General features: G+C 42.3%; 1 protein-coding gene across 2 annotated transcripts in view; it reads left to right on the forward strand.

The window, feature by feature from the left end:
• The window catches only part of LOC147698087 (acetylserotonin O-methyltransferase-like), an 828,469-nt gene that overhangs the window by 573,625 nt on the left and 227,638 nt on the right, over positions 1-27,206 (forward strand). For both annotated transcript variants that reach the window (XM_086934762.1, XM_086934763.1), the window contains one exon: positions 22,660-22,778. In XM_086934762.1, coding sequence (XP_086790888.1) covers positions 22,660-22,778 — 119 coding nt within the window. The remainder of the gene's footprint in view (positions 1-22,659; positions 22,779-27,206) is intronic.

The following is a 27,206-nucleotide window of genomic DNA, read 5'->3' on the forward strand; positions in this document are numbered from 1 at the left end:
GTCTGTTCCTGGCCCAGTGCATCATGGGAACAGGGCAGACCAAACTACCAAGCCAATTCTTATACTGGCAAGGAAACAAGCTTCCGGGGACTGGTTTCTGGAATTACAGCAGTCTTCGGCCCGGCTTGCTTGAATCCTGATGGTGCAGTGATCAAGGGACTCACATCTGAGCATACCCTTCCACGCTTATGGTGGACAAAACGATTCAGAAAAGGGGGGTGGTGGTGGACAGAGTCTCTGAATTAAGCAAAACACTCCTACCCAGTCAACAGATCAGGGCTTGATCCATCACCGTTTTTTAGCTCACTGCACCATCCTAGCTCAGAACCTGGCTACATGCAAATTAGTCTGTCCTTGGCCCAGTGCATCATGGGAAGAGGGCAGACCAAACTACTAAGCCAATTCTTATACTGGAAAGGAAACAAGCTTCCGGGGACCGGTTTCTGGCATTACAGCCATCTTCGGCCCGACTTGCTTGAATCCTGATGGTGCAGTGAGCAAGGGACTCACATCTGAGCATACCCTTCCATGCTTATGGTGGACAAAACGATTCAGAAAAGGGGGGTGGTGATGGACAGAGTCTCTGAATTAAGCAGAACACTCCTACCCAGTCAACAGATCAGGGCTTGATCCATCACCGTTTTTTAGCTCACTGCACCATCCCAGCTCAGAACCTGGCTACATGCAAATTAGTCTGTCCCTGGCCCAGTACATCATGGGAACAGGGCAGACCAAACTACCAAGCCAATTCTTATACTGGAAAGGAAACAAGCTTCCGCGGACCCGTTTCTGGCATTACAGCCGTCTTCGGCCCGGCTTGCTTGAATCCTGATGGTGCAGTGAGCAAGGGACTCACATCTGAGTATACCCTTCCACGCTTATGGTGGACAAAACGATTCAGAAAAGGGGGGTGGTGATGGACAGAGTCTCTGAATTAAGCAGAACACTCCTACCCAGTCAACAGATCAGGGCTTGATCCATCACCGTTTTTAGCTCACTGCACCATCCCAGCTCAGACCCTGGCTACATGCAAATTAGTCTGTCCCTGGCCCAGTGCATCATGGGAACAGGGCAGACCAAACTACCAAGCCAATTCTTATACTGGAAAGGAAACAAGCTTCCGGGGAACGGTTTCTGGCATTACAGGCGTCTTCGGCCCGGCTTGCTTGAATCCTGATGGTGCAGTGAGCAAGGGACTCACATCTGAGCATACCCTTCCACGCTTATGGTGGACAAAACAATTCAGAAAAGGGGGGTGGTGATGGACAGAGTCTCTGAATTAAGCAGAACACTCCTACCCAGTCAACAGATCAGGGCTTGATCCATCACCGTTTTTTAGCTCACTGCACCATCCCAGCTCAGAACCTGGCTACATGCAAAGTAGTCTGTCCCTGGCCCAGTGCATCATGGGAACAGGGCAGACCAAACTACCAAGCCTATTCTTATACTGGTCCCCCTCTAGCTCTATTGTGTGTGAGTTTGCCATCTGAACCCTGTTGGCAAGATCTTGTCCATTGGAGACTGGAGCTGATGATACATGAGGTTCTCCGCCCTGTGTGTCTCGTGAATTGATTCCCTTGATATTTGCGGCATTATCTAAGTTGGCTTGACTTTTGATGCCTGGGGCCTGTCTAGGTGAGTTATTATCGCTTGATTCCTTCCTTTGATTAATGTTTATGTTTTTTCCCGGCTCCTGAAGTGGTACCTTACAATCTGGTTTTTGTCCCGCGGGTTTAAAAATGCTGAACACTTTTAATGTGTTCTGGTTTGTAGTTGTATCTCCTATCACTTCTTTTGAAATTGGAATTGAGTGTGCCTTGGTGGTTAGGTGAACCGTCGGCATGGACCCTTGCTCTGGCGTTGTTCTGGTTTGTGCTAAGACGCTCTTGGGGTGCTGTTTAGCTTCCTTGATCTCAGAGTTATTTATGGATTTTTCCGAAGAGGTTTGTGGAACCCATCGGTTATGTGCTTTTGCATTTCTGGCTTTTCTTAGTCGCTTCCGTTCTCTCTTTGTGAGCGTTGGAGCCTGTTTGATGGGATTAGCGATTGGCGCGAGTTAACTCGGCTACCTCTATGCGGTTAACCGAGTTGTGTTTGTCTAGGCTTGCTGGTGACCTGTGTTCTTTTACTGCGGGGGAGTGTAGATGATCTTGAGATTCCAGGCTCTCTTCGCCCCTGCTAGCATTGGACAGCCTTGTCAGCCTGCCGGGGCTCTCTTTAGAGTGCCGCTTGCCGGTTGATTCACTTGTTGTTGTGGTTGTTTCCGTTGGGGAGTCTTTTGATGAATCCTTAACAGCCCCCAGTATCTGGGTCATCAGACTGGGTACTGTGGCTAGTTTATCTATTATGTTGGAGCAGTGGCAAGTGTAGAAAGTCTGATCCTTATTTAGTTGAACCTTAGTAATCAATGTATTAAGTCTTGTAGGTTTGCTTCAATCCCCTGGACGGGGAACGCCAGGAGGTTGAGCAGGTAGACTTGAGTATCCAGTTTGTCCACGTGATAGGACATGGCGGCTCCTATGCTTTCCATTGTCTTTAATAATTGCGGCCAAATGGAAACCGTTTGGCTGATCTCTGGTGATTCCCCCTGAGAGTGTCTGGGGATGGGGATGGGTGAAGATGGATATATGCCGTTTATAATGAACTCTGGAAAACATCACAGATTGAGGCGGCTACCCGCCTTAGGACTATTGCTCAAGCTAATTTAGAGAAAGTGCTTGCAGTAGTGGATAACAGCATTAACACGCTTTCCTCCCGCATCTACACATTGGATAATATTGTCATCTGTTGTTGATATTGTATAAGATGATGTGTCTGTATTGTACAATGGTCAAAATCAACTGCGTTCTAATATGCAGTTTGCGTGGACCCTGCAGACGCTGAAGGTCGGGAAGGTGCCTTGGAATTACATGAATGTCTCATCTCTTTTTGCCCCATTTAATTTGACTGATAAGCAACGTTTGCTTTCAATGAGAGATGCATCTTTTTCCATGTTACACATTGAATGATTTGAGTCTTTGCCTTTCTCAGTGGCAGAGGCCACTACTTCAACGTGGCTTATCCACGGGTTAATAACTTTACTGTATGCACTTTTCCAGTTTACAAATTGAATGAAATATTTTGCCATTGGTAGGTATGAGCCTCTTGGTAGCTCCTATTTACATGAAGCCTTGTCGCTCCCTTTCACTGACAGATGCCTTAGGGACGGAAAAGAGGTTTATCTGAAAGGTGAAGAGTGTACCGAAACACCAGATCACTCATTAATGTGTAGACATATTCAATTGCATGTCTCTTGTAATCAGGAACGACCTAGCATGTGTTCTAAAAGGTACCCCCATGCCCGCTATTGTCCCAACATTCACTTTACTGGCAAACGGTAGTTATTTACTTTTAAATAATGAAGATTGCTGTGGGCTATTAAAAGACATAGCTTATGTAGTTACAGTCAGTGAACGTGTGGTTTGCTGTAAAAATGTGTTGTATCCACCCAAGCATGGGAACTTGGATGTTTCCATCTGGCTGAGGATTCCGACCTTGAAAGCAGAGTTCAATAAGATGAGCCGAATAAGAGCCCTTCCTTCACATAGCTAAAACCCGCACAGAGGTGCATGCTTTATTAAATGCAGACCTACCATTGCATTTTGGTGAACTGATTCATACAATCTTTAATGCATCCTCCACATCAGGGCTGGCGCACTTTTTTAAAGTAGTGAGCAGTGGTCTTGCGACTTCTTTCCAAAAGATATTAGGAGTCATTCCTGCTTTCTTCCATTCGATCTTTTCCAGCCTATTTGGTGGATTTCCTGTTTTGCTGGCGCTGGCTGCAGGCTTTCTAGTGCTATTTTGTTTTATTAAAAATGGATGCACGTCCTGTGTTCCAAGACGAGCAGTCGTGGTTAGCACTGTTTCGCAACAGGATGCTTGAATACTATGGAACGCTGCCGCTCGCCTCCTTAAGTGCGGCATATGGATTATCATTTCGATTTTCCTGTTTCACATGTGTCCAGCCTGTCTTTCATTGCCTGAGCTGCGATTTCGACGGGGCCCTGGATTTGTGTCTCTGCAATATGGTGTCTCCTGAAGTGGATTTTAATCATCTCCTGGGCCCCTTAGTTGCTCATGAATTGCTTTGTTCTGACGGAGAGATTATGGCCTTTGCAGCGATGCAGGGAATACTGGGTCGTTGGAATATATTCGCAGCGGTGCATGATTTCTTGGCACACAGCTTTATTGAGAACCCGCCGAGTTGTCCTCTGATGGTACTAGAGGCTCCGGTAATTGAAGAGCATGTATGTTCTTTCTCATTATTAAATTGGATGGCTGAGTTATTTTCGGATGATAACAGTCACTTCCTTTTGGAAGCTGTTGCTGCTTATTTTGCATACTCAGTATTAGGCTGAGTCCTATCGAGGCCTTTGATATAATGGAACTTTTTCGTTTTTTTTTTTAATTATGATGGACATTTTTAGTCTTGGACCTATTGACTTTAATTACAGTGAACACTAAATTGTCATGCTAGTGAGATTTAGTTTTTTTGGCTGCCAAAAATATTTTTCCTCACCTGCTCAAATTTGAACTGACTACTTCATTGAACTCTGCATTTCAAAATTGAGTCCCTTATGTTATCTTATCTTATCTTATCTTATCTTATCTTATCTTATCTTATCTTATCTTATCTTATCTTATCTTATCTTATCTTATCTTATCTTATCCTATCCGTGCTCGTATCATGGGAGGGTGTCATATAGATATACTTTGCCTATATGCTGTGTTAAGTTAGCATGAGCTTATTAGGATTTTAAAAGCCATTTTACCTTTCTACTGCTTCTGCACACAACACTTATCTGTTGCTTTAGCTTTGAGCCTAGTAGAATGTTTTGATTCACGCAAGAATAATATGTTGTTACTCTGATATCAGCCTTGCTTGGTGAGCTGTGCCTGTACAGTGAGTGCTGAAACCTTCAAGGATATCTCAACACAGTGGTTGTTGTGAGGTCTGATGTTCCCACGTTCCTAGACATAACATACATGCAGCTGAGGGAGGTGGGGGTGAAGAACGCAGCTCTGGATCTCTTGACCTCCTTCCTCACGGGGAGGGAACAAAGAGTCAAGCTTGGGGAGTTTCTATCTCCATCCCGTCCTGTGCTATGTGGGGTTCCTCAAGGGTCAGCCCTTAGCCCGACCCTCTTTAATATCTATGTTACCCCACTAGCCAAATTAATAAGATCATTCGGGATGGAGGTAGTCTCGTACGCAGACGACACTCAAATCCTCGTCTCTCTTCCCCATTCAGATGAACTAATCTCCTCCAAGTTTAGATCTTGCATGGAGGCGGTTGGTAAATGGATGATCCAGAACTCTCTGAAACTGAATGGGGAGAAGACGGAGGTGATGGTGTTTGGGGGGAAAGAAAACATCTGGTCAGCCAATTGGTGGCCTGACTCTCTTGGAATATGTCCTTCCCCCACATCTTCTGCTAAAAATCTCGGGGTGCTAATAGATCCCGCCCTTGACTTAGGCAGCCAGGTGAGCAGAACTGTTTCCACCTGTTGGGGCCTGATTCACACCCTACGTAGGGTCTGGAAATATCTTTCCCTTCAGGCAAGAAAACAAATAGCTGTTGCTCTTATCGGCTCGCGTCTGGACTATTGTAATGCGCTGTATGCTGGACTTAACAAAGGACAGCTGCAGCGCTTACAGGTAGTCCAAAACGTCATAGCCAGATTTGTCCTGGATATTCCCAGAGGCTCTTCGGCCACTGCAGCCAGGAAAACACTGCACTGGCTGCCGGTAGAATATCGTATCCGGTTTAAGGTCCTATGTATGACCTACAGAGCCATCGCCAAAAAGAGCGACACCGGAATAGGATCCATCATCTCCCACTATGTCCCCCGAAGGAACTTGCGCTCCTCTGGGAAACTGCTTTTGGCAGCCCCCCATGTACGAAGAGCCAAGTGGGGCGGCAGAGCCTTCTCCACCCTTGCTCCTAAGTGGTGGAACGAACTCCCTCTGGATCTGGGATCTCTCCCGTCCCTACAGAACTTCCGCACTGCCTTAAAAACCCTTTTTTTCCAGCAAGCATATGTTTAGGGTCTTATGTTCTTCTGATCATTCTCGGATCTTTTGCTAGGCGCCTTGATACCTGCGGGTTATTGTTTTTGCGCATTATAAATTTTCTTTCAATTCAATTCAATTCATCTGCGGCCAAATTCTGGCTTTAGGCGAGTTTTATATGGCTTTGCACAGAGCATACACACACACTTGATGGTGCTTCGCACGCAGAGAGCTGGTGGAAGATGATGTGATCCCTTACCACTAGGATCTTGAGGTATGGGGCCTCCCTGCTAAAAACCCAAAGAGACCTTCTTAGATATAATATAATATACTAGCCAGGGAGGGTGAGAATTAGGTGTTACTGAACCCTATTCGTTTTAGCATTTTAACATGCTTTCACCTGTTGTATTCTATGGACTAGTGACTATGCTGATTACTTTGTTTCCTATTACATGTTTGCTTGTATTAGCTAAGATACTGCGTTTGAGAACACTGCATCAGTGAATAAACATTTCAAATATGCACGCGTCCTCATTTACTCCTTGTTCTGGATTGAAATGATTGTATAACGAAACAGTGTTCATGTGTTCCACGTAACCTGAGGTGTACTAAGTCCATGTTCTGGTTTGTCTAAGCATTGGGAGTTTGTGATAACCAATGAGACACTGTAGCTAGTCTGGTAGGGGATTTTGGGTACTAAGGTGAGTTTTGGCACACACTAATTCTCTGAGGTGCCAAGTCTCTATGCACAGTTCTGTATGAGACCGGAATCCCTGCAACACTATTTAGCGCTGAGCAGCCCATGCCGGACACTCGCAGCCACACAAGGGAACACGCATAGGACGAGAAGCCACAAACAAACCTCGGGCTGCCAGAGTGGCGGGCTTTACAGCTTGAATGAACACGCCACAGCTGTATGCAGACCGGACAGCTTATCAACACCCTCCCAAAAGCACACAAACACACTACATGGACGGGAAAGTACATATCAATGATCATTGGGACGTAAACATAGCACGTCATAGTAATTCACAGACCAGAACACCAAACACACTCCATAGACTAGCGCACCATCAAACTTCACAGGAAAGAACACCACAGGTCAAACTAGCGATATATAAAACTTTCACAATAAATTAATAAATAAAATACATGTAATGGATGCCTAAGACCATGTACATATGGTAGAACTGTGTAGAATGGGCTTGTGTGAGGGGTCTCTTCAGTTGCAGAGGGAATGTTTAGGTGGGAAGAGGGTTCTCTAAACAACTATGGAGGTTCATCAGAGCTGGAATGAAGGTGGAACCCACAGAACCCCGGTCCAGCAGAGATTAGTCAGCCAGATCGGGGATCGGTTTGGCCCCAGTAAAATTTGCCGACATGGGCTCAGTGTAATTTGCCAACACGTGGACACAATTCAGCTGCCTCCGCCCGTTCTCTGCCTGGCAATAAGGTGTTTTTTTTACTACCTCTTCTGTCTTGGGCCCAAAAATAAAAAAGGGCAATTTAAAGGGCCTTCAAACCCTATTTTTGTTGGAGTGCAGTCCTGTCTGGGAGCTATCCGCAGCCTTACACATAGGTGCCAATGCACCCTGTGAAACAAAGCCACACAGCTTGCTATCACCTCACGAGTACTTAAGAGAAACTTAATACATTTGGAGTCAGGTTTTCGACTTCGTGCAACCCCATGTGAAAGAGCTATGCATGCTCTGTAAGAGTGTCACATGCCTCTGTATGTGTGAGTATTTATACGAATAACAATTTAAATGGCACTCGCTAATTTGTCGTATTTCATATTTTTATAGTGCTAACCATCCCACTGTAAGGTGTCAGGGCACTTTACATCACACGTATACATTATACATTGACAATAAATCATGTAAATCAATGACCAGGGTGTTACAAAAGACGATAAGGGTTTCCAGGGTTAGAAGTCACACATCAGCTTCAATGTTTGGGATTAGGATCTAAGATTGTATGGCAAGGGAAAACACAAAGTCAGGATTTAAAACGTAGCATAGTGCTTGGCGTTATCTCTTATTACTACCCAAAGATACCTTTTTAGTAGCCTTATCATAACAGATTGAGGGACATAAATACGTTTTTCAACCCATGGCTTGCATTTTACTTGCAGTCTTTGATGCCTGTTCACTGCTCACTTTACAAAACTGCAAGTGATAACAAGCATTTGCAATGCAATAGGTCTCAAATTACTGAAAGCTTGAGGTATTGGCATTGCATTATAATGTGCCACACCAATAGCTAAAACTTTTATTAATGCGAGACCTATTGCATTGCAAATGCTTGTTTCATTGGCAATCAATTCTAGGATTATAATAAATAACAAAGCAGAGGCAAAAAAAGTTATTGGAGTCACACGAAAGCTGGGTCAGATGTCCTCTATATTGATTGCCATGTGCATTGAGTATTTGTTAACATATATCAGGAAAATTCAATTCATCGTGCTTCTCATGAAGGGAATTCTAGTTAATAATCTCTTCATTGAAGATTTAATCCTATTTTAAAAGTCAAATACTACAGTGGTGCATGCCACTTTTGAGGCAATACAGCAGATCAATTAAGTTGGGTATTAGAAGGTTCAACAGAATAGAACCAAAGTCGTATTACATAATATATCAACAACAATATTACTTTTGTTACTTCAGAAAAAGTATACAGAAACTCCACAGTGCTTCACAGGAGTAAGTTGTCAGGGCTTATTTCAACATAATTAGTCTGCCTTTTTTTAAAACAAACCTACTTCAAAGGTGGCAGTCTTTTCCACTCACAATAAAAAGGAGAGTAGGTTTGATCAAAATGTTTTGTTACTTCTTTCTTGTTATTTTGTAATTTTGTAACTATAGCCTTTTTTAAATAATCTCCATTTTCTTTAATGTGGACAACATTGTTGTTGCAATTCATTTGGACAAAGGTGCTCTGACTAAAGGATGGTCTGGTAGGTAGCATTTTCTATCCAGATAGCTTGTACGTACGAATTAGGTTCAATCAAATGTCTTAGCTAATTAATGGCAATGTTAGAATATGATTCCTGATCTCTCTCTTCTTTTCAAGTTTCATAGGAGTTGTGTAAAAGAATATTGAGGGCCCAAATAAAGAGTTGCCAAAATATTGTGGCTGTAATATCAGCTAACTTTATATATAGAAGATACGTATACATAGTCAGGCATAGATGTATTACTCTTAACTGCATATCTATGCAAGGTGGCCTTGCATTGCTTGGTAAATCTGACTTTAGTATTGTGTTGCCCTTGGGACACCACATGCAAGGGCACTGCAGCACTATGATAAATCTGGCACAATTTGTTTGGATGTAATTCTCATTGTGCTCTAACAATTGGGGTGAGTGAAATATTCTGTTAGGCCGAGGAAGTTATTCTTATAATGCTGTGTTCCGGCCAAATTCTGCCAATCACTGTGTGGCGTAACTTTTTCTCATGCACTGCACCAGAATGGTAAATTGGCAAAAACAAGTGAGATTTGGCATCCCTTAGTGCAGCTCACGGTTGCTAGGAGGAAATCCAGTGAGCTTTTTTCCAACACAGGTGGTCACGGTCAGAAGGCTGCCGTTTGAGTGGAAAATCTATTCGAACGGCCGCAAAATCAAATTGAGTAGCTGCTCCTTCTGGTGTGCTGTGTGGTGCTGATTTTTCAGCATGGAATTTGCTCCAGGATGGTTTACCCAGCACAAGCAGCACAGCATGCCTATTTCTGCTCTGAATATACTTACACAAATTAAGTTACATCTACAAACAGGCTATGGCAGAGGATAAGTGTTGGCAATCAGCATTCTGGCAATTTTTGTTTTGTTTTGTCATGGGTTTTTGCAAAACGTTATCATTTGGGAAGCTGCTGAGCCCTCATCAAGGTAAAATGTTACACTGGCTGAATGCAAACATGTTTTGAGGTCTAATAAAAGCACACATTAGCATACTACTCCCTGGCACTGAAGGAAACTATTTCCTGAGTTGATGTTACCCTTGAGAAAGGGGAGCATACTGTAGCGCGCAGTGAAGTCAGCTAGCTAGTGACTGAAGTGAGCAGACACAATGAGCCTTGACAAATGTGAATGACACAACCACAGACCAATGGATGAAGTCTGGCTGAAAACACTATAACTATGTTATACACATAGGGCCAGATGTAGGTAAATCTCATTTACCGATTCATAAATACTGAATTTTACCGATTCGGTATTTATGAATCGGTAAATGAGATGTAGGTAAAAATTCTGTATTTTTTAACGAATCGGTAAGATTCGGTATTTACCGATTCGGTAAATACCGAATCGGTATTTGCTATTGAATCCTATGGGCCTTGAAGCCTTTTATGTTTCAATAGCAAATACAGATTCGGTATTTACCGAATCGGTAAAAATACCGAATTGCAAAGGGGGACAGGGTGTCACTTTGACACCCTGTTGCACCCCTGTAACTGGCTTATGCGCCATGTGGCACTCAGACATGCCCTTAGGGCATGTCTGTGTGCCACATGGCACAGGTGTACATGCACAGATGTGCATGTACATAGGGATTCGTTATTTAATATGCAATTGTATTACATGGTAAATACCGAATCCTGACAGGCCTGTAGCACTGTTCAAAGTGCTACCTACATCTGAAAATACAGAATCGGTAATTTTACCGGTTGGTAAATTTACCGAATCAGTAAAATTGACAGAATCGGTAAATTTACTGATTTTGTAATTTTACCGATTCAGTAAAATTACTGATTCGGTAAAATTACCGACTCTGTATGTTTTTTAAGCCCCTACATCTCCATAGCCCAATGCCGGTCGGAAACGGCCGAAAATCGGTATTTTCGTCCGTTTCCGACCGGTATTGGGCTACCTACATCTGGCCCACAATGTTAGTGAAAACAAAAGGTCCTGGCTATCACAGACCTAAAAAGTCAATCAGTGTTCCATTGGCTGTTAGCTTCTTGCCTTTGAAAAAGACGGCATGAGGGAAAAAGGAAAGAAAGCAGGGCAGACAGAAAGAAAGAAAGAAAAAAAGAAAGAAACAAAGAAACAAAGCAAAACAGAATGCAAGAAATAGGAAAGAAAGAAAAAAGAGGAAATAAAGAAGGCGAGGAAAGGAAAGGAAAGGACAGGAAAGGAAAGGAAAGGAAAGGACAGGAAAGGAAAGGAAAGGAAAGGAAAGGAAAGGAAAGGAAAGGAAAGGAAAGGAAAGGAAAGGAAAGGAAAGGAAAGGAAAGGAAAGATGAAGGTAAGAAAGAGAGAAAGAAGGCATGAAAGAATGATGGCAAAAAGTAAGTAAGAAGGAAAGCAAGTATACAAGAATGTATGACAGAAAGTAGAAAAGGAAGAAAGAAGGAAGGGAAGCATGAATAAAGAATAAGGAACTAATGAATGAAGGAAGGAAAGAAAGAAACAAATAAAGAAACAAAGATAGAGGTCAAGAAGAGGCAAGAAAGTAGAAACAGTAGAAAGAAGGCAAGAAAAAGAAAAATAGGAAGAAGGCAGGACAGAAGGAATGAAAGGAGAAAGACTTTTTGCTGCCACCGGGACTAAACTTCCCAGAACACTCCTGGGCGTAGGACTAGTGCGTCATTAAGAGCGCCAGGAGATGCTCAAAAACATTGGAGTCCTCACGCGCGCGGGCGTGCCGGGGCGCTGCCCGGGCACGCCCGGGCCAAGGGGAGGCGGGTTTGTGTCCGTCAGAGCCCAGAAGAGGCCGGGCTGGGCCATATCATTAACATCTACCGTGGGGAACTGTAAGCTTGCAACCCTTCTATGGGGGTTATTATAACCCGTTTTACTTTTATTTTGTACGTTTGCCTGGGTGCAACATTTGTGTGTCCCCTTAACTTTGTGTTCAGTCCAACATGAGCAAAAGGAAGGCTGGGGACAGGGTGGTGGGCACACTTGATGCCTTTTTAAACTGAGCTGAATCAGTTTTAATTCACGAGATCCAGGCAACTGAACGTAGGCTCTCGCTGGAAACAGCTCCATCCAGGGGAGGCTCCTTGTCCAGCGCTCAGATACCCGTTTCACTGATGAGTACTGAAGCGGAACCTTCTTGTGACACAACGCCACCTAGTTCGATATGTGAGGTGTCTATGCCACCTACTTCGGGTACTTTGTTACCCCAGTGTAGTACACAGAGTCCAGCCATGGTTAAGACTAGGTGGAAGAAAGTAACAGGGGGGTTAGGGGTAGAACCACCTACGAAAAAAAGGAAAGGTCGCTGCCCAGCTAAACAAAATTAATCAGAAGCCATCAATGAAACTAGTGGGGTATATGTTTTTGAGAACCCAGATGTTAATACTTCAGAAGTTAATTCTACTGTTGGCACTAAAATTCAGTTCTATCAAGAAGATCTGTGCACACTACTAAAATATCAGTTAGCCGCCCTCATCGCTCCCATTCTCAAAAGACTAGATTCAGTAGATGATAGACTCAATAAAATTTAACAATGCCTATCCTATACTAAGCAAAGGAATCCCACCCAACCTATCTCACAGGACAATGGGGAGCCCATTACAATATTTCAGGGGTAATAACCAACGTGCATTCTGGTAACATACCAAATGCCCAAATATGTACAGATCGGGTTCAACAGGTGTTAATTCCTGCATGCCCTGCTCCGCTAAGATCAAACAGTGGCAATGCGGCTCCATTAGTACAGCAGAGCGAGGTAGAAGGTAACACGAGGCTGGACGAAGAATGGTTAGAAGGGGGTTCCACTATGCTCCCTAATCTCCATTTCCCCCCTGAAGCCACACTTTAAACAGTTCTCCTAGCTAATGTGCCCCCACTCCCCTCGGGTACTCGTGAACACTGGTCAACGCTCAAAAACAAAGCTCTCTATTTTTTTAGCAAAAAGATTAGCATTAGCATTGCATTATTTGATGAATTTAAAATGGTGTGGCGAATCAATTGGGTCAGCCACTCATATAAATCTATGACGGGCGGTGTGGTATTGAGCTTCAGGTCACCCTCTTTGGTTCAACATATTTTAGAGACGGCTGTCCACTATCCCCCTCCAGCAGACAAAATCAAATTACTTACTTTAGGGTTCTTTTATAACCCACGTAAGATGCCAAGATATAAGGAAGTATGGGTTCCCCACAAGGCTCACAATTCGGTTGATTACCCCATTCAGACCAGTAATCGCTTTGAGTTACTATCCACACTAGAAGACATTGATTGACTGAGTGGGGTTGACACCTTACTGAGGGACGCAGGGCAAGGGGTCAAAAGCTGGTTGACAGGAATACACTTTGTACCTATAAGGAGCTGGGAAGTCGGAATGTTTCTCCTTTGGCTAAACAGATTGTCAGTACAGGTATCCTGTAGGGGTTCTGAACAGCGGGATATTCCTGCTGATTTTGAGCTACAGCTACCCTTGAGAACCAGTAGTTTAGGTGAGCCCGTAACAACTAGTGTGAATACAACAGTGTGAATGGCCAGCACTGTTAATGTAGGCCCTAGTTCCACGAGACCATCCATAACTTTATCTTCGTGGAACATAACGGGTTTAGAATCAAAACTACTTTCCACAGATTGGTCAATTTACATAGAGAGCATGTATGTATGGGCTTTCCAAGAGACCTGGTCTGCAGAAGGAGTTTTTCAGGTGGGTTATTTAAACTTCTTTAAAGCAGCGTCCAAGGGACCGAGAGGAAGACCAGTTGGTGGGCCTTGTTGGGTACGGCAAATCGAGGGGATAAAGGTGGACGAGGTTTTTATTGATAGCCCAGACATTATGGCCATCCGGGTTAGTTCAGCCAAAGGGCCTCGATGTGACCATATACAACGTATACTCGAGTGGCCAACCGGGCGGTAGGAGTTCTAAAGTTATTACAATCCTGGAAAGTCATCTGAATCAGGAGGTAAAAACTAGTAACCAGATCATTGCTGGTGATTTGAATACGTGTTTTGAACCCTTAGACTTTGATGATGGTAGGCTCAGTAAAGATGTGGATGCATTGTGGAGTGTCCCTCACCTGGACCTGCAACCCATAAGGAAATGGTCCGAGGCAGCGCTCCAATTGAAGGGCATGTGCCTGGAAAAGGTATTGAGGGCGGTCAATGGTAGGACACAGTCCGACAGGCAGGGTGCAATGACATTCGATAATGGTAGATCTAGCAGTTGCATTGACTATATACTATTTAATGTGGAGCTGTGGTCTACTTTTTTAGACATGGAGGTCAAAAAGTGACCACAACCCCCTGGTCTTGACAATTAATGATAGTAGCTTTTGTAGATTCATCCAGAGGGAAGGTGTTATCGACCAGGGCATGATAACTATTACCAATGATCAGAGAAGGGTACGGTGGCCTAGGGTAGCTAATAATGAGAGGACCCATGCAGATATTAGGGATATGGCTTCAAGTTCCTTGTCGAAGCTTTGCGGTTGCGAGTCAAATGCGGTGCTTAATGTTAACCTATTAGGTATCCACAGCAAACTTTTTAAGGGTCTAAAAAAGTATTTTATCAAAGAAAACCCTCGCAAAAAGACCAAACCACTGAGGCCAAGCTTGTGGTATAATAATACCTGTACACTGGCCCATAAAGCTTTGGTCGAAGCTATTAAATCTAGGTCTCAGGATAATATTAAGCAGTGTAGGGTCATTTACAAAGCCTCACAGAGACAAGCCAAGAAAGCTTGGGATGAAGATCGTTGGAAGGAGTTGTTGCTGGCCTGCAACAGACGAAATATGACCCAATTCTGGCACCTATTAAAGTGGGGGAACTGCCCACAATCACAGACCCCGCGCAATCATGGTGAGCCTCAGCAATGGGTGTCATACTTTGAAGCACAATTTAAGCAGCACATAGTAACATCGAAGCTGTACCGTCCATCCGCTTTGATGACCCACTGAAGTTCACACATAAAGAGGTGAAGTCTGAGTTGAAAGTAATCCTGAGTGGCAGAGCACCAGGGCCCGACTGCATCACTGCAGATCTGTTTAAGCATGACCAAGATCTACGGGTCCCATACATAATCCTACTAGAAAACGCTATAGCTAGTGGAGCCCCAGTCCCAGCATCCTGGTCTGGAGCTGAGATTATACCGATCTACAAGAAAGGTGATCGCTCTGCTCCAGCCAACTATAGACCCATTAGTCTAATTGATGCTGTTCAGAAGACCATCACCACCCCCTTTTGTACCGTTCAGAAGATCATAGCAAGATTAGTGCTAGGGAGGATTCAGGAATGGATGACCAAAGCTGATATCTTAACACCTTTACAGGCAGGGTTTCGGTCACATATAGGGACTCTGGACCAGGCCTTCAGATTTGTACTAATGTACTGGAAGGAGGTGTTTATAGGTGAGGGCATGCTTTTTGCGACCTTTGTGGATTCAAGATCCGCCTTCGATCTTGTGTCAAGGGCAAAATTGTGTAAAGTATTATTGGAATTGGGGATGCCTAATGAGTTGGTTGCTATCTTGGTCAAACTCCATGAATATACTTATGCGCAGGTTCGTTGGGGCAAACCAGGTGAGGTCACAGACAGGTTTGAGGTGTGTAAGGGCGTTAGACAGGGGTGCGTGCTGGCCCCCACCCTGTTTTCTTTATTTATTAATGGGGTGGTCCAGTACTTTGTAAATTACCCAACTGACGCACCAATATTAGCTGGCATGAAAGTGCCCCTGCTCATGTTCGTGGATGACACCCCGCTTATATCCAAAATGAGACAGGGATTACAGCTGGCACTGCCTCGTTTTGAGGTGTTTTGTTGCGAACATGAGCTGGTGGTCAATGTAGGGAAAACTAAGTTTATGGTACTCAATGGGTCGAAGTCTGTTAGAGCACATGTTTATATGGATGGTGATCCATTGGAGCAATCAAACTGTGGTATCCTGGTGCACTCAATGGTTAGAACGAATATTCAGATTATGAACAAAGTTTAGGGTAGGCGCCACATCTGACGCACGTAGTCAAGCTGTGCCTTCGACAATGGTAAACGTGGAGTGGGAAGGGAAACTTCTCACAAGGGTGTGCGCTCAGATATACTGAAAACCATGTGGTTTCTTAACAGTTCAACGCAAAGTTCATGTGCAGTAATCCAATAATAATCCAGAAATATTTTCAAAATGTATTCCAGTGTTTTAATTCACATTGCATCAAGGTCAATTCGTGGCTTGATCAATTAACGTTTTTTTCAAATACCCAATGCATTTCGGGTCTATAGCAAGGACCCTTCGTCAGGGGTCTGTGGAAAAAGAATAATACAGGACCAAAATAAATACTCACTCAATGGAGTATATTCAACAGTAATATCATCCTGTAACTAGCATGAGACAACACATTTACGTGCACCAAACCTATGAAAAATTGTGCTGAAAACGAAAGCGTGCTAAACATGAAACCGAATGGTTTGAAAAATGACAGGCTTAAAGATGAACTACCTCGTGCAGCGAACCCGAAAATGTGCAGAAACAGGAAGAAAAAACGAGCTAGAAATCTAAAATGAAAATAAGAAGAATATAAAAAGACCCTCACAAGGGAGCCCATTTGTTGCGTGTCTAAACAACAGAAATAGACCCATCACCAAGATGTAACGCAATCAGGTGCAAACCAGGAAACTTACATTAAAGCTGGACGCGAATCGTCTCTGTGTCAGCGTACAAAACATCGGGGACGTTTGGTGAAGTTAAATCAAATGAGACCGCGGTTCTAGCGTGTGACGTGCAGCGTCAGTCACGTGATCGGGAAAGTGAAAAATAACTAAAACTGAAAAAGGACACGAAAACTACGAGGGTAAACAAATGCAGTGTTAAAGTGAAGAAATAGAAACAGACCAGTGATGAGAATGAAATTAAATAAATGGAAACAATCTAAGTAGATGGAAGCATAAAGCAAAAAGCTAATCACAAAAACTTTCTGAAAGTTGGTAAAATAGAAAAAAACACCAATTTAAAAATTAGAACAACAAATGACATGAATGAAATAAACAAATTCATTAAGTCAACAACTTGATCCAAATGATTGGACTCAGAACAGTTCGAATCGCCAGTGTAGTTTAGAGAAAACAAGCATATTCAATCCTGTCATTCATCCCTACTGGTTGGAGAGAATTAAGTTTTTTGATCCAAAAATACTCTGCTTGTAGTCTCTGTTTAACAGGATCCATGTCTCTGCATTGTGGAATAACCTCCAAGATCGTGCAGCGCAATTGTGAAATTTGATGACCCGCTTCTTTCCAGTGGTTGGCCACCGTAGATTTAGTGTTAAAGAGTCTAATGTTACTTTTGTGTTCAGTAATGCGCACTTTCAATTTGCGCTTAGATTGCCCAACATAAACTTTGCCACATGGGCATTTGATGGCGTAAAAAATGTTTTTAGTGTCACATGTACTGCAGTGATGTAGTTGAATTTGATACCCTTTTGTGGGGTGAGCAATACTATTCCCAACGAAGACATTACTACAATGTACACAATTTTAACATCTGGACATGCCCTTAAAACTGCAATTGTCTTTATTAGGTGTGTTCAGTATTTCTTTTAGATTCCTGGATCTTTGAAATGCAAAAGTAATCCTTTCATTATAGAGATCTTTGCGATCAGGTTCCATTTGTAATAAGTTCCAATGTTTATTGATGATGCTTTTGATTCTTAACGCTTCTGTGGAATATTTCAACACACAAACAGTTTGCTTGGATTTAAGGGGTAGCTTTTCTTTGAGTAACATTTCTCTTGGTTTTGCTTGAACTTTATCAAGGGCCACTTTCAAAATTGCTTCTGGGTAACCTCTTAAGCGATATTTGTTCGTTAGTGTTTCCCATGCTTCATGCAGATCCGCATCGAGATGATCCTTTTAAGTCTAGTGTATTGTGATGTCGGCAAGTGTTTTTTTAAAGTCTCTGGGTGGAAACTGTGGAACAAAAGACTTGAGTTTCTGTCAGTCTTTTTGATGTGAACTTTAGTAGTAAGCACATTATTTTGAAGCAACACTTGCACATCTAGAAATGCAATAGTGGATTTCTCTATAGCATAAGTGAATTTTATCCGATCGTTCTGTGAATCCAATGAAACAATGTTCTCTTCTAGAGTGCTTTTTTCACCTTTCCAGATTAGAAAGATATCGTTGATGTAACGTTTAAACATCATGAGATTGGTGATCCAGACAGGATTGTTCAAGATATGGTCTGACTCAAATTTGTGCATGAAAATGTTGGCATAAGAGGGATCCCCCAAAAGCCCGTTCAAGTTCCATTGCATTGATTAAAAAATTTATTTTGCCATTCAAAGTAGCTATGATATAACGCAAATTGCATCAGTTCCAAGATGAACAATTGTTGAGATTCTTCCAATCCACTGTTTAACAAACTCCATTCCAAGGCCTCAATGCCCTCGTTGTGAGGTATGGACGTATACAGAGAAATTACGTCAATGGTGCAGAGCCAATATGTTTCACCTGCTTCCAGTTCGATTGAACGTAACAAATTAAAAAATGATGTAGAATCCTTGATGTATGTTTCACTTTTTTGAACAATCGGTTGTAGAAATTTGTCTACAAATTTACCGATTTGTTCGGAGATTGAACCACACGCTGAGACAATTAGTCTAAATGGATGCTTAACAGGATCTTTGTGTATTTTTGGCAACATATAAAGTTTCGGTCTTCTAGGAAACTTCATTTCAAAAATGTTTTTTGTCTTCTCATTGATCCAGTTCATATCTACAGCATGATCGAGAATTTTTTGTAGCGTAGCTTGATACTCATCGGTGGGATCGTGATCTAATGGTAAATAAATATCTTCATTGGACACATGATGATGAACACTATTTAGATAATATTCCATATCCATGACAGTCAGGGCTCCTCCCTTATCAGCATTTTGGAACATAAGGTTTTTTTCTTTACTCAAGTTTTTTAGGGTATTCCATTCTTTGTTCGTCAAGTTTGTTTTCTTAGGTTTGGAAAAGGAAATCTTTTGAACATCAGATAACACCACCCTTTCAAAGGCCTCAATCATTTTATGAGAGAATGGTGCACAAAAAGTGCTCTTGGGCTTAAACTCATTGTCCCATGCATCAGTCATCTGTGAGGTTTCTGTGTCTTTGAAGAAAAATCTTAATTTCAGCAACCTGAAAAATTTGAACAAAGCAATTTCTGACTCTCCCAAATTCGAACGGTAGGTAGGAACAAAAGTAGTGCCTTTATTCAACAATTTCATTTGAGTTTCTGTAAGCGTAGTAGAGGAAATGTTTATGACTAAGTTGCTTTCGCCAACTGACTCCGCGTTCTTCTGGCTATCTCTTCTTCTGTTTCTTTTACCCCTTCTGGTCTTTCTATTTGAGGTGTCGGACTGGCCACTAAAAAAGACGGTTGTTGAGTGGTAGGTCTTTCAGGTTGTTGTTGAACGGGTTTTACGTAGCTCTTGATTGAACAATCTCAGAATCAGATAACACACTTTCTTGTGATGATGTAACATTGTTTTTTTTTATTGAGTTTGTGGTTGCCACTTTTTTTGGTTGTAAATTTCGGCCCAAGTGTAAACTTCTTCAAGTTTGTAATCAATTGTGTTGCGGCGGTACTTGCGTACCTTTCGTTCATTGACTTCCTTGGCACATCTTTCAAGTTTAGCATCAATGTCTTCTAAAGTCTTCTGTAAATCAGGAATCTATCTATTTATCTATTTCTATTTTCAATATTTTGATTTCATCTTCTAATTCAACTAATCCTTTAGAGAGTACCTCTACAATTAGGAGAATCAAGTCCAATGAACATTTATTTAAAATCTGGTACCATTTCTCTATGGACTTTTTATTATTTTTGCAAAGCATTGGCTTTAAGGCTATTCTGAGCCCTCTCGGGATGCTTTGATTCTTGTGGTAATGAATTAACATTGTTGCATGAAGCCTTGGTTGATTTCTTTCTTGCAAATGTATTCAAGCTGTTTCAATAGGTGAGTGGCGGTTGTACGTTGAGGAGTAAATGTTCTGGAGTCCTGTATTGGAGCAGACAGATGTTTTCACCAACCTGGGGGTAAAATATAGTGACAAACTGTGTTGGAAGCCCCAAATTGAAATGCTAGCATTGATGCATACTCAGTTAGCTGGTGCCCTGATTAAAGAGCATAGGTTGTCCTTAACCAAGCCCATTGCCCCCGTTGTTAAAATATATACTACCAAAATCTTGCCTGCTATTATATATGGTGCTGAAATATGGGGCTTTAGTAACCTGTCCCCACTAACTGCAGCCCAGAACAAATTTATGAGATCGACAGTAGGCTTGCCCCAATCATCACAGCGAATTCCCCTGCTTCTACACCTCGGTTGCCCGGCTCTTGAGGACGTTGCACACTTTAGATCTTTGGCATTCTGGAGACGTCTTTGGATTACTCCAGAGCTCTCCTTGTATGCCAAAGCCCTGTTGGAAGTGAGGGGGTTAAGTCGTTCATATAAGATCCTGTGGTTGTCTGAAATTAAGTCACTGCTGACTAATATGGGGATGAGGGAACTCTGGGATCATCCAGACACAGCGGAGTTTCCCCCAAAAAAAGACTACGGAGCTGTTTACTGGGAGATGATTAACTTTAAGAGATTCTCCTCCCATATCAGCAGGTCATTGACAAGGGTCTTCCTTGACACCAAGGATGAACCCCTCCTGGAAGGCTACTGGGACCTTATTACGAAGCAATCTGATCGTAAACTCTACCACCAGTTTAGAGTAGGCACATTACCCCTACGATGGTTATCCAGTAGATGGAACTCTGCTGGTAGTGATAAGTGCGTTTTGCCAAGATCTCACTGAAAACATAGATCATTTTTTATTTGTATGCCCTGTGTACCGTCAACCGAGGCGCATCTGGCTGAAACCAGTATGCTCGCTTATTGGAACGAGATCAGCGATGGTCGCAAGTAGAATACTGAAAAACGATACTTCCAACTTTGTTGTAATTGGAGTAGCAAAGTTTTTGAGCTTGGAATGGGTTCTTCGTAATAAAAAAAGGGGGGGCACGGTAGGCATGAAAGATCCAAGTTGCGGCCATCGAAAGTAGGGGCTGGAGTTGGCAATTATCCCATGATTGGAGAGTACTCACCCTTGTTTCTTTTATATTTAATACATGTATTAGGTCTCTTGCTTGTTTACATATTTAATCCTTTTTTAGAAATGGTTTTAAACAGTATATTTATATGTATTTATTTATTAACTGACATTGATGGAATTCAGAAATATGTTTTAGAATCTTGAAAATGGTGTATTTTAACTTGGATGGATTTTATATTAATTTGATTTTACACTGTCTTTTATGATGAAGAATCCAAATAAAGACTTAATGACTGACTGGCTGATAATGAAGAAAAGAAAGAAAGAAAGAAAGAAAGAAAGAAAGAAAGAAAGAAAGAAAGAAAGAAAGAAAGAAAGAATGAAAGCATAACTTATTAAATAACAGTTTTAAATGGACACAGTCTAGTATGCTGTGAAATGGCAGTAGTCAGATAAACAAAAGACATTCTAAAAGCAATTTACAATAATATTGGCAGGAGACAGGAACTGACAAGGCTGAGTGTGCCTTTGTTTCTTCAAAAGCATCCAGCTGTCAGATCAGACTCTAAACACGAAAGCAACACTAAAGTAAGTATCAGGTAAAAACAAAAACACTGGTACCGAAGTTAACAATCTTGAGTGTGGCTGTGCTCATTGTGAAAGAGCACACTGCAATCACTGAAAATGAAGTTAACCAGTGGCATAAGTAGTCTGACCGGTTGCCTGATACTCTAGCTTGTAGTTGGGGAAAGCAAAATGTGAATGATGCTCCAACAGACCAATGGATGAAGAGAACTAGCGGAAAGCCCCTTTAAGTAACAATGTATACAGATAATTTTTGCAAAATCAAAAGGTCTTAGGTAGCGCCAGACCTACAAATCAGGTGCATGAGACCACACCACGTCAGTAGACAATACAGAGATACAATTCCATGTATATTTTATAAGGGACCCATATCTCTACAAATAGGACTGTTGGAGGAAAGAAATTGGCCTCAGTTTCATATCTAGTCAGCTTTAAACACCACTAGATACCCCAGTTTCTGAATGGCTTTTGTTAAGGCAACATGGCCGTATCATGATGGTCTTTTCTGGTGCATCACAGAGCCGCGCACCTGTTCTATGCGCTTCCAGGGCGTAAAAGTCAGTTTATTTAGCTCGATATTTCTACCAATTAGTGCATCATTTTAGACAGCACAGCTCAGAAACAGGCAAGCATTGCCTACTTACTTTTTTCGAGATGCGTCATCTGAAAATAAAGTACTAACTCAGAGAAATATTATGCTAATTAAACACTTTATGCCCTGCAGTTTGATTAAACAGGCGAAGGGCTGTGCACTTTGTGAGAAAATCCCTGCTTGATAGGGCTACTAATAACATATATCAATGAAAAATTCATAAAAGAACTTTAAAAAACTTTAGAACATTGGGAAGAGCCTAAAACTGTTGAACTTTGTACAATATGGATAAAAAAAGTAATTTATAATCATTGTCCCATTTCTAACTATGCAGAATAGATAAGCCATCATTATATGCACTTATACAGAAGCTTCTCAAACTGCTCAGACCATTCTTACATTTAAATATCCTTCATAATGTATACATTTGTTTTCCAGGACTGAGGAATCCATGTTAAAGTTTATGCAGTATTTGAATTCCAGGAGCATTCTAGATGACAGAGATGTGGTAACAGCCTTCGATCTTTCACCGTTCTTAAAGGTGTGCGACTTAGGTGGTAAGTAACACATATGTGCCCAAAAATAAATTTACATAAAAAAACTGGTTAAATGAATGAAGGCTTTTAAGTCCAAATGAAGTTCATAAAGAGGAATTGTGTATTCGTTAGGTACCATAAAACATTAAAATGCAAAGTATAACAGAAAATGGAACAGAAGTGGATTAAACCATTCCAGCGTAAGTCAACAAGACCAACCATTAACATCGTCTGAATTTACATTTGATCGGAGCAGGATCATCCCTACCAAATAATCACCCCCCACTCCCACCCCTCCACAGACATACCATGGGCGGATCAGATAGTCATATATGTAACCCAATTTAGATGTTGGTGGCCGGGAAGTGAGGGTGATGAACAAGTGAATAGAAGCTCAAAGCTGGTGGTAGACCAAATAATCCCTATTTTGGCACCCTATTGCTGACCTGTAAACAAGAGAGAAGGAATTCAGGGGCATATTATCAAGGACAGGCGATACATTATCGCCGCTTTTATTGGCAGGAAACTGCTTACAAAGCGGCGATAATGGCCTTGATAATATGCTCTATGAATTCCAATCGAAGCCCATGTTCGATGTGAACACATCTAACATGGGCTTCGAGTGGAATTCATAGAGCATATTATCAAGGTCATTATCGCCGCTTTATCGGCAGTTTCCTGCCGATAAAAGCGGCGATAATGTATCGCCTGTCCTTGATATTATGCCCCTTAGTGAGTCAGTCGTACTGACAAAAAATATGCTTGATGATCGAAGCAAGCAGAATTAAGTGTTCACGCATTTACTTAATTAAGAAATTACCCCATTGCCAGGGGGAGTGGCTACATGGAAACAATGTGTGATTGTGCTCCCATGAAATACACATAAAATAGCATGAGACTATGCTAATTTTAACTAACAGCATAATTCACTGGGAAGCAATAATCTCCGCTTTACTTTTCTGGTCATAAATCAGTTTTGTGGGGTCATTATCATTGGCATTGTGATGAAACCACATTAAGCACTCATTGTTACATGTAGGGACTTAATCATGCATATGGGAAGAGAACATTGCTACAAAGGAAGGCTAGAGAATGTTCTGCAGGAACAATTTGATTGCTGGATTACCACCAACATCAAATGAACTTTATTCTTCTGCTGAAACCCACATAGTAGTACATTGAGGTTATCAATACATAATTCATAAAACAAGTGTTGTACTGCTTAACAATAAAACGGGTACCATCAACTCGTAGTGCTTAAAAACATACAACAGATAAAAAGCTAAATAACATTTATGATTAGCTATCAAGCAGTCTCAGTTTTAAAATAAAAAATAACTAATAAAGATAAGGAAGCATGGTGATTCTGGATCCCACGGCTGACTACAGAAAGGATCCCATGTGACAAAGAGTATCTGCATTGGGTAGTAGTTGCAAAAACCCTAGTACTGCTCTACACTGTCGAATTTTGTATTTCCTTTATAGTGGGATTGAGAACTCTGTTGTGTAGATTGCAAGATAAGGAACAGTGCAGTGAGGACTGTGAGGCCTTGCCATCACACTGACAAGGACTGGCTGAGACTTCTTTATGATACTGCAGTGGAAAACAGTAAAAATATAACTGTTCTCGCCCTGAAACAGAGCAGCAGGGATCAGGGATCTCTCCCATTTCCCTTGCGTTGCAAAGAGAATATGTTCTAAACCACGGGTACTCATAGTACCGCCTGCGGGCTGCCAGCGGCCCGGCAAGCCTTTCTTGGCGGGCCGCGGACCTTGTAGACATTGTACCTGTGTTTTAAAAAATAATAATTAAAGAGAGTCAGCAAACACTGCCACAGCATCGCGGACTCTGAGACACTCTGCTCTATGGGGGCCGGGCGATTCACAACAAAGCCTCATTAACAAGTCAATGGTCTTTAAAGACCTGTGAAGTACTCAGGTGCAGCCGTGTGTGTGCCCGGGAAGCTGGGGTGAGGTGACAGCGGGTGATAGACAGAGGGTGACAGAGAGAGGGAGACAGACAAAAGGAGATAGAGGGAGGAAGACAGAGGAAGGAAGACAAAGGGAGGGAGACAGAGGGAGGGAAACAGAGGGAGGGAAACAGAGGGAGGGAAAGAGAGGGAGGGAGACAAAGGTATGGAGACACAGAAAGACAGAGGGATACAGAGAGAGAGGGAAAGAGGGAGGGAGACAGAGAGAGAGGGAGACAGAGGGAGAGAGAGAGAGAGGGAGGGGGACAGGGGGAGGGAGACAGAGGACGACAGACAGAGGGAGACAGACAGAGGGACGGGCGACAGAGGAAGGGAGGCAGACAGAGGGAGGGAGACAGATAGAGGGGGACAGAGGGAAGGAGAGAAACAGAGGGAGACAGACAGAGACAGATAGAAGGAAGGAGACAGAGAGAGAGGGAAACAGAGGGAGACAGAGAGAGGGAGGCAGAGCGAGAGGGAGACAGAGAGGGAGGGAGACAGAGGGAGGGAGACAGAGTGAGTGAGACAGAGGGAGGAGGGAGACAGAGAGAGAGAGAGGGAGAGAGGGAGGGAGAGAGAGAGATAGAGAGAGGGAGGGACACAGAGTGTTGTAAATGAATCTAGGACCCTAGTGCAATTTTCCCGATTCATGCCCTTATGTAGGTATACTTTATCATATCCTTATATAGGCATAGAAATCACTACCATATTTGGCCCAAGCCATACAGCCCAAATATGGCATGGCTACTTCCACTAAGTTCCGTGAATTCACAACAATTTCTTGGAAAAACCTGCCTTCAGCAGCTAAGGACTTCCCCCTGCTTGAATATTAAGTTCTCCGAGAACTCCTTGCGTTTTCCAAGAATTTAGCCTTTGAGTGACGTTATTAAGTCCAAACATGCGTCAAACTCGGCACCTTCAAAGTATAAATATGCCCAGGTTTGCCCAGTCAAACACACAGTGGTTTGGAGCAGATCGACTATCTACTTGCCCGACGCCCTGCAGCAGCAAGTGCCAAAGGAAGCCGACCCTCCAACTAACGCACTGAGAGAGACGCTGTCTTTTCTCTTGCCGAGAAATCCAGCTCCAGTGTTTCCAGCTTACCCTTGCGGGTATCTGGGCAATCGAGTCCTGAGAGAGAGAAACAAGACCTCCTTCATTCTAAATCCAAGGTACGGAGCTGATTAGACCTCTTAGAGAATTCTTGGAATAGATTCCTGGCAGAGAACTACTAAACTTAAGCTACTCCTCATTTACTTCTTCCCTCATACTAGACTTAGGTTAGGTACACCGGGGTAGGCGTATTTTAGAAGCACCAGTTGATTACTTTTAGTCATTATTTACTACTGTATGTATTTTATACATTTTTTGCACTTTATGGCTTAGAAACCATATCATGCTTTTACAGTACTACTTTATAATACTGTTCGTATTATATGCCTTGTACTTTATAACCAGTATTACGATTGTAGCAGTTCACTTCCAATGCTTAAGAAATAAGACTGTTCAATAAATACCTCTTATTGAAAACGCCCGTCTCTCTATTTCTCAGCACCTCTGGTGAAATGAAGCATGAACGATTGACTGAGTAAAATAGTTATCTATTGTTTCCGCGACTCTAGAGATTTGATTTCTTATTCTTGGGAAACAAAGTTGTCATGTTTATGCGGTTGTCAGAAACTAATCCCTTCTTGTAAATTCGAGAAAGTTTCTAGTGACCTCTGAGCTAGCTGGCACTCACTATTAAGTTTAATATATTCGGTAGAGACCTAGTCGACCTCAGTCCTATGTCTAAACTACAGTATATATTATTCCAATGCGCAGAGCCTATTGGGAATATAGGAACTACACTACATGGCGCCCAACGTTGGGCAAGGCGATAATTTAACGCTAGATACTAGAGTAACTCAGTCGTGCTTTTCACAAAGACCCCTTTTTCCCTTAAAATATTCAAATAGACGTCTGGAGTGGGTAGAAGGATAATTTCCGCAAAAACTGAGTAGGACGAAAATCTTATGTATTAGTTTTTGGTTTATTCAACGTTCAAGGATACAGTGGTCCAAAATATTGTGCACCTAATCTTTGTTTCCTTGAAACTTATTCTGCAAACTTTCATTAAACAATGTCGGTTAACGGCGACAACAAAGCAGCCGGTGGAGCTGCAGTAAATGCGAACCAACCGGGTTCAGACATTACAGGGTTTAATGAAGAAGACGATGATGCAATAATCATCCCGGTAAATGTAAAAAAAACATAACTATAAAACTTATAGAAAATGGGGTATCATCAAGAGGTGGTAAAGTAATCGGCAGACAGAGGTATTCTATTCATGGATTATGTTTCCTGCAGCAAATGCAGTAACACACGAGTTCCACTACTACAAAGTAGAGGAACCTCCAGCGGAATACGTTCCTTTCGAGGACGTTGAAATTCCATTAACTTACCAGGAGCATCAGCTCTGGTTTAAAGGCGCCCTACA

The sequence above is a fragment of the Lissotriton vulgaris genome, chromosome 8 (assembly GCF_964263255.1).
Source record: "Lissotriton vulgaris chromosome 8, aLisVul1.2, whole genome shotgun sequence".
Classification (NCBI taxonomy): domain Eukaryota; kingdom Metazoa; phylum Chordata; class Amphibia; order Caudata; family Salamandridae; genus Lissotriton; species Lissotriton vulgaris.